The sequence below is a fragment of the Perognathus longimembris genome, chromosome 12, assembly GCF_023159225.1.
Source record: "Perognathus longimembris pacificus isolate PPM17 chromosome 12, ASM2315922v1, whole genome shotgun sequence".
NCBI classification, from domain to species: Eukaryota; Metazoa; Chordata; class Mammalia; order Rodentia; family Heteromyidae; genus Perognathus; species Perognathus longimembris.
Genome location: NC_063172.1, coordinates 15,742,154 through 15,750,717, shown reverse-complemented (window position 1 = coordinate 15,750,717; position 8,564 = coordinate 15,742,154). Strand labels below are relative to the sequence as shown.

Below are 8,564 nucleotides of genomic sequence, written 5' to 3'. Positions count from 1 at the left end.
GGAGGAAACAGGCGTTTCCTTCCCACGCGCTCTAGTGCGCCCCGGGGCCTTGGCCTTGGGGCTCCACCCAGCCCCTCCCGGCGCTCTGGGAAAAGCCAGTCGCCACACACAGGCACACGCAGGCCCGGCGCCGCGCCCTAAGGAGAGCAGCCTTGGGGCCAATTACCATGGCAACCCCGAAGTTCCTTCCACTCCCCCCCCCCCCCACACCCAGCCGGCGCCCCGCCTCCCGGCGCGCGGCAGCCAACCCGGCTTGCGCGCGGCCCGCGAGCGCACTATAAAACCTGTGCCGGTGGTGACCGCGGCTCAGCCAGACCTGGGAGGGGAGGCGGGCTGACCCTGTCCGAGCGAGCAAGTGTCGTTCTGTCAAAGTGGGAAGAAGACTAAAGCCTTAGCATGCGGAGTGTGCCGGTCACGAGCCTCTTTCTGCACGCGCAGCGCCTTTGCCTGGCCCTCGTGGTCCTCCAGCTCCTGGGTCAGGTGAGATGTCTGTGATGGCTTTGCGCGCCCAGCTGCTTGGTGTCGGAGCTCTCCCTGCCTCCGATTGCCCTAGCTAAGGGAATTCTCCTCCTTGTCTCTCCGTCCCTTCCCTAGGTGTCTGCGAGTCAGCGCTGTCCTTCCCCGTGCCCCCGCCAGTGCCCTGAGATGCCACCGACCTGTGCGCCCGGCGTGCGCGCCGTGCTGGACGGCTGCGCCTGCTGCCTGGTTTGCGCCCGCCAGCGTGGGGAGACCTGCTCCGAGCTGCAGCCTTGTGACCAGAGCAGCGGCCTCTACTGCGACCGCAGCGCGGACCCCAGCAACCAGACCGGCATGTGCATGGGTAACGAACATTGTCCCCTTCCCTTTGCTCCTCCTCTATTCCTTCCCAGAGGGTGATAAGCTAATAATAATGGTAATGCAAAATAAGAGATACAAATGGAATACTTATTATCAGCCAGGCACGATCTAAGGGCTCTTGGAGTTTTGGGGGGTGCCAGAAGCCAGAAAGGAAGCCTGCCCTAGTAGGTGAGAAGTATTCATCGCTTACCTCTCTAGAGAAGAATCTGGACTGGGGTAAAGCAGAGTGACGAGGGCCAGTGAAATCATTTCCTTTGGACATTTCCAGGGGAACTCTTGGGGGTGATGGAAGCTTGGAATTGGTCATAAGCATCAAGTCCCCACCCCACCCACCCAACTGCAGCCCAGAACATTTGTTTTCACACCTGTCATTGTGCTGTTGGAGCCAAAGTAGCTCCTAGGCTCCTAGGAGGACAATGTAACCTCTGTCTAGGCTGCAGTAAAATAAAACCGCAGGCAACTAGCCAATCAAGGCTCATGAAAGTTAACCAATCAGGATCAAGGTCCCAGGTAGCGCACTTCTGTAAGTGTGAGGCTCTTCCTGCCTGCCTGGATAGGTGAACGTGGAATGGTCTTTTCTTTTTTTCCTTTTCCTAAGCTAGTGACGATGTATTGTACTTCATCGCCCAAGAATCCTAATGTTCTTCCCAATTTGACCAATTACCCAAGTTGGGAAATAGGAACGTGTATTTTTCTCACCCCATCCCCCACACACTATTGTTAAGCCTAGATTGCCAGAGTAGAAGAACCTAAAGTGATTCTTGGAAAATGACTTATCATTGGGAACAAGAGCTGTGGGGATCTTGAAAGAGTGACTTATGGTCTCTTCCTGTCATCTTATAAATGAAATTGCTTCGGAGTGGGGTGGGGATCCAAAAAGCAGCAGAGAATAGTTTAGAAACCATTCATTAGCCAGACTACTCAAGTTGGCAATGTTCAAGGGTCCCATTATTTATATAACTCTCTCCTCACTCCCAAGGCCAGGCTGGATGTTTTTGACAGTTTCTTTTTGTCATTTCTAAGATCATCAGAAACCAGGTCATTAGCAAAGGCACACCTGTGGAATAAGTCGTCTAAAATTTTACACCATATCTCCAGTGCATTGTATTCTTATGTTCTTTCCTCCCTCTCTCTCTCTTGCCTTTCCTCTGCTTTTTGCTCCCTCAATTTTCTAGTGCTCGAAGGAGACAATTGTGTCTTTGATGGGGTCATTTATCGTAGCGGAGAGAAGTTTGAACCAAATTGTCAATACCACTGCACCTGCAGAGATGGGCAGATTGGCTGTGTGCCTCGCTGTCAGCTGGATGTGCTACTGCCGGGTCCCGACTGCCCAGCTCCAAGGAAAGTTGCAGTGCCTGGAGAATGCTGTGAAAAGTGGGCCTGTGGCCCAAATGAAAAGGGCACTTTAGGAGGCCTTGCTCTTCCAGGTGAGAAATTTAGCATTCAGAGGAATCATCCAGGGTAAAGGCAGGCATGAAGCACATGGGATTTTTAGGTAAGAAGTTGCCCTCGATTTCTGGTGAAACCTATGTGGATTTCAGTTTGCCTACTAGCCTCAAACATATCAAGTCTCTAAGCCCAAGTTAGTAAAGTTATTATATTTACTAAGTTACTAAAGTATGCACACAATTTCTTCTAAAGAAGACCTGACTGGTTCATTTTTGTCTTATTTTCTTACCTCAATGGGTAGCTACTCTTTGTATTTTAGTCTATCTATTGATTGTTCTTAACCTTATTAGTACTACAAAGGGAGAAGTGGAAATCCTTATTCCTTTCTGGATTTCAGACACTACCTATGCTTTCTCAGCTGTCACATAGAACTTTTGTCTTTCCAGACCTGTAGCAAGAAGGTTTAAGTGGCACTTGAGGACTTCTTTGTTTGTTTTTGTACTATCTTCTAACTCACATTATTGCAAGGAGGAGAAGGAATCCCAAGCGGCAACAGAAAATACTTTAGAAGTCATTAATCATCCAGAATATTTATATTGGCCATATCTAGAGTTTTACAATCATTGGAGGTTAGAAATGATCAGTTTTTTCCCTAGAGACAGGAAAACTGCCATGTAGAAGAAATAAGTTCCAAGGCTTACATATGAGTGTTGAGGTAAAGATTTTTTTCAGTCAGAGTCCAAGTGTCTACATAGGTAAGATAGATAGATAGATAGATAGATAGATAGATAGATAGATAGATAGATAGATAGATAGATAGATGGAAACCTCAGAAACAAATCAATCAGTCCTCCCTTCCCAAAAGCAAAGTAGTGTTTTGTAAAGCAAAGTAACACTACTACTTATGGAATTGTTGTTGATGCTCTACTGTTCTATATTCTTAAAACTACTAACCTTCGTAAGACAAGTTGTTGTCCTAGGCCTTTTAAGGACAGGTTGGGCAATCATTCCAGAAAGCTTTCCTGAAGTCTTACAGTATGCCAGGCAGGCACTGGACTGCTTACTAGATTGGTATAAATAAATCCATTCTGTGTCCTGGGGGAACTAATATTGATCATCTACAGAATTAAATGATATCTACTATCTATTGCTGGCTGAAAGCAACACCTGTGTGTGTGTCTGTGTGTGTGCACACATGTGTTCCAGACAAGGTCTTGAACTCAGAGCCCTGGGAGCTGACCTTTAGCCTTTTTGCTCAAGGCTGACATTCAGCCACACAGCTCTGTCTCTGGGCTTTTAGGTGGATAATTGGAAATAAGAGTCTCAGCAACCTTCTACATGGGCTGACTTTGAACTGCAGTCCTCCTGTCACAGCTTCATGAGTAGCTAGGATTCCAGATGTGAGCCACCAGTGCCTGACCACTATTTAATCCCCATATTTTACCCAAGATAGCTGTCTTTATTTATATATGCCATAGCCTACAGGCCAGAAGCCACCGTAGGAGTTGAAGTCTCTGACTCCAGTATCAACTGCATAGAGCAGACCACGGAATGGAGTGCGTGTTCCAAGAGTTGTGGAATGGGCGTTTCCACCCGGGTCACCAACAGGAACCGTCAGTGTGAGATGGTGAAGCAGACTCGGCTTTGCATGGTGCGACCCTGTGAACAAGAGCCAGAGCAACCAACAGATAAGGTAGGAGAGGAGGGGGAAGGGGGAGTATCCGCCATCACAAAAGCTGCAGACTTGCCTCCTTGGAACCTGGGCTTCCAGAAATCACTGTGACACTGGTTGGCTCAGAGGTAAAGAGGGTCCTGAATCCAATTTCAGCAACTTTGTTTCCCCTCTAAATCCCACCAACCCCAGCAACTCACAGTAGATCAATTAAGTAAAAAGGAAGGGGTCAAATGACTATGCAATGCTTTCCCCAATTGAGAATATTCTAGAAAATTCCATTCTATTCCTATGTGGCCACCCCGTGGTCACGCTTAGCTGATTTTAGAGATGTTATGTTCAAGCTGTAGGAAGCAGCGGTGTAGAGACTAATCTTGCCTTCCAAATCCCACTGTGCCAGTAGCCTACCTGCTACATATTGCAGGAATGATAAACAATGGTTGGAGAATACATGAATGAGTGTCTGGTAATTATTGTCAGTATTTTTCAAAGCCTGTTGGAAATAGAACATTTGCCAGCATAAGACAACATGAGCCAAGTAAAATAGCACATGTTTCCCCCCCCCCCCTTTTTTTGCTGGAATTCTATCAACTCTGTGTGTTAACTCTGGGTACAAGACATGTAGATCAGAAGCTATAATTGGTCCACAGACAAAACAGGCCTTGCTACAGCTCTCTATAGGATACATGTAATATGAACATTGAACTAAATACCTTTCTATAAACTTAAAACCAAAATAAAACAGCCCCTAGAAACCAAGATTTACATATCTCTACACTGAGGAAATATTCTTGAATGTTAAGAGGACCATTTTGCAGCCAGACATCCTGGCTTTAAATCCTGTCTTTCAACATGAGCCAAGTGATCTTGGATAACTTCCTTTACCTCTCAGCATCCTATCCCTTCCCTGTGTAATGGGACCATTGAAAAGATCTATCTTAAGGTTGCCACAAAGATGAAATAGAATGAATTTGTCAGATGCTGGGAATAGGTTAAGTGTTCTGTTAACTATCATTACTTAAAATCCACCTATTGGTAAAATAGGAGTCCTTCACATTTGCATTAGTTACATGGTTGCTTGACTATTGGACTTTTTCAGACCTGTTGTGTACTTTTTATACTTCTTTTACTTATCTAGAAAGACCACCTAAAATATCTTTTCTCTAAAATTAGAAGATGTACCTCTCGACACATAGAAAATAAACCTGTAACATATCCATGTACACTCACAACCATTAGCACACACTCACACGTACGTATATCTACATATACACACAGATACATACAGACATACACATATATGCACCCAAATGCCTCTTTCCTTTTCATGGCCATTGGCAATAATATATGCTAAATATTAAATACAAAATAGCATGAAGAAACAAGAATTCCTTTAATATTTTCAAAGACGTATCACTACTTTTAGCTGGGAGGAGTGCTCTGAGACAGCATGGAGGTATGCTGTCCAAGATACTCTTCAACTCATAATCCTCAGCCTTGTGAGAATGCTAGAGTCATAAGAAGATGCAAGTCCAACTAGTCCCTGTTTCTTTATTAAATAAGATCTTCCATCTTATTCTCTAACGTCTGACTTTTTTAAGTGTTTCATAAATTGGTATTTTGTTTTCATCATTTGCACTCCATTCAATATGAGATGATACTATATTTAAGATGTTCATGCCACTTGTATCCCATAAAAGTTCTAGAAATTTGCTTGGAATCTAGGGAAGCACTAACATATTAGTCATTTCTACTTTATTTCCAAGAGATTCTTCTCTTTTATTGCCAGTCTTGGAGCTTGAACTCAGGGCCTGAGCACTGTCCTGGCTTCTTTTTGCTCAAGGCTAGCACTCTGCCACTTGAGCCACAGTGCCACTTCTGCCTTTTTCTGTTTATGTGGTGCTGAGGAATCAAACCCAGCACTTCATGCATGCTAGGCAAGCACTGTACTGCTGAGCCACATTCCCAGCCCCTTCCAAGAGATTCTTAAATCTGAAAACATGGGTTCTTACAATATGGTCACCAAACCATCTACAAATCTATAGGTTTCCCATCACATGCACTAAATTCAGAACCTTGAATGGGACGATCAGCAATCTGTGCTTTAATAGGCCCTCATGATGGTTTAGACACACAGGAGGGTTTGCGAGCCACTGATACAGGAGAATTCTGGGTCTTATCACCCCCACAAACTATGAGCTGTTCCTGGGACACTGAGCAACAGAAAGAAATGTAGCATATATGTAGTTTAAGAAGTCTAAATTGGAAATAAAATAATCAAATCTTTGCTGAATTGACCATCCTGAGTTTTCATGGTGGAATGCTGAATAAATTCTCTGCTTTCCTCACCTTCATGGAAAGAGATTTAAATCCCATCACCTTGGCTTCTTCCCTTGGTCATTTTACAACAGAAACAATGAATGGGCTTTGCATCAGACAAATTCAAATGCTAGAAGTTTTCTGTCTTTAGTCCTTGGAGATTGTGTTTCTTTATAAAATTTGGATAGACATTCCTTTTATAAATAATCATTCTTTATATGAATGAATATGGTTAACATTTAGTCAGTTCATCTCTGAAAAGTATTTGAAACATTAATAGGCTTGTGGTAATACCAGATTTTGTTCCCATTCCCATCGTGACAACAAAAAATATATCTTGGCTTTAAAAGTACATCAAATCTTATAAAATAGATAGTGCTTTTATCTTAATGTCATTGGCCTCAGAATTCAAAGGTGATTGTTTATAATTAGGCATTATATACATATTCCAAGAAAAAAGAAGAATGCAGGATTTCCCAGTTACCTTTGGTTTATCCCAAGGCCAGCCTTAGCTCATAGGTATTCTAGAGAAAGAATTTACCAGCTGACCACATTGCCCAAATACAGTTCCCAGGCTGTTAGCAAAAAGGAAAAGCCAATGCATATTGCTTAGGCAACTAGCAGGGTACATCATTCTGTAAAACTACCCATTCAAAGGAATGGCAGCCATTTCCATTTATCTCTGTTTTTCTCTTTTTTTTTCTTTTTAGAAAGGAAAAAAGTGTCTCCGCACCAAGAAGTCCCTCAAGGCCATCCACCTGCAGTTCAAGAACTGTACCAGCCTGCACACCTACAAGCCCAGGTTCTGTGGGATCTGCAGTGATGGCCGGTGCTGCACCCCCCACAACACCAAAACCATCCAGGTGGAGTTCCATTGCTCCCCAGGGCAAAACATCAAGAAGCCAGTGATGGTCATTGGGACTTGCACTTGTCACAGCAACTGTCCCCAGAACAACGAGGCCTTCCTGCAGGATCTGGAGCTGAAGACCAGCACAGGGGAAATATAACAGGCCTCTCAAGGAGCACTACCACCAAATGAGTATAAGGAAAATCAATGAAGAAGCAGTATTGCATCCTGAGTCCTCTGTATATTTTCCATGATGATAGGAGGTCATTTATATTTGCCTTTCTTTTTGACTGACAGATATTCCAGCTGTAAATGTGGAATCAAGGTAAGCTCAGGATATGGCTTAGAGATGATTTACATTCCTGTGATGTTTACTACAAATGAAAATATCTATGAATTTGAAGTTCGGATAGATGATTCACTTTGTAAATTGTAGCACATGACACAGCTTAATTTTGTCATGCACTAGTGCATGAAAAGTGACACTGTATTGAATGATGCAATGAAATTTAGGATCATACCAGGCATGCTATTTTGCAAATATTTCACCATATATTGAGATTTTTATTTGAGGGTTTTTTTTATTGGGCTCCATTTGGGGATAGGATAAACTCTTTACTTCCAAACACAAGATTAACATAAACATGGATCACTTCAACATGAAGTCCAGAAGCTATTAATTTTTGGTTTAGTTGTATAGTGAGAAGGCATTCTTTACCTACATAAATGAAATGTTTCTTAATGAAGCATACTAGTATCACGAACTTGCCCCATTGCAGAAAAATTGACTCCTTTCCAATAGAAAGAAGCTGAACAGACATGACAGAGTCTCAGAGTACTCAGACATTTGTATGCTGAATGCTAATGAGGCACACTAGTTTTATAATTCAACAGAAATTGAGATCAGTAAGATCTTCACACTAATTTTATGATTCAACAGAAATTGAGATCAGTCGGGTCTTCTTGAGTAAATCAGCTGAGTAAATTGAGGCCCACAGTACTAGATTACCTCCCCTTAAGACTTTTCAAGGGTTCTTTTAGTGGAATAAAAAACAAAAATAAACAAATTCCACATGTCGGTGGTGATGAGAAACCATAAGTGTGATGAGAGTTTAGAATTACTGTAGACTTGCCCCAGATGGGTCATCATTATGAAAACTCATAAGCAAAATGTATGTGTACATACACATGTTTCTAATAGAGCTTAGTCTAAAACAGGCTGCAAAGTTAAATCTATACATTCTTCCATGTCACCTTTTGTGTTCCACTTTTCTCCTTCAAAGTATTTATAAAAATGTAAATTATACATTTTGTAAAATAGTCTTCTAACTTCTGTACGTATCAGGTCTGACCAAGAAAGAACATGATATCATCAGCCTGTGACTCCAGTATTAGTTTATGCTTTACCAGTTTCACACTATTGCTTACTAAGTAGAAAATAAAAGTTTATAAATTATAATCAGATACCTATCAGAAGCATCCATTGAAAGCAAAGTAGCT

At 42.7% G+C, this 8,564-nt stretch overlaps 1 protein-coding gene across 1 annotated transcript; it reads left to right on the top strand.

Annotated features, from left to right (window-relative positions):
• Positions 1-349: 349 nt before the first annotated feature.
• Ccn3 (cellular communication network factor 3) lies at positions 350-7,975 on the top strand. Its single transcript, XM_048358603.1, has 5 exons — positions 350-480; positions 595-820; positions 2,013-2,264; positions 3,705-3,919; positions 6,928-7,975. The coding sequence occupies exons 1-5, from the start codon at positions 397-399 to the stop codon at positions 7,222-7,224; spliced, it is 1,074 nt and encodes a 357-aa protein (XP_048214560.1). The 5' UTR covers positions 350-396; the 3' UTR covers positions 7,225-7,975.
• Positions 7,976-8,564: the final 589 nt, after the last annotated feature.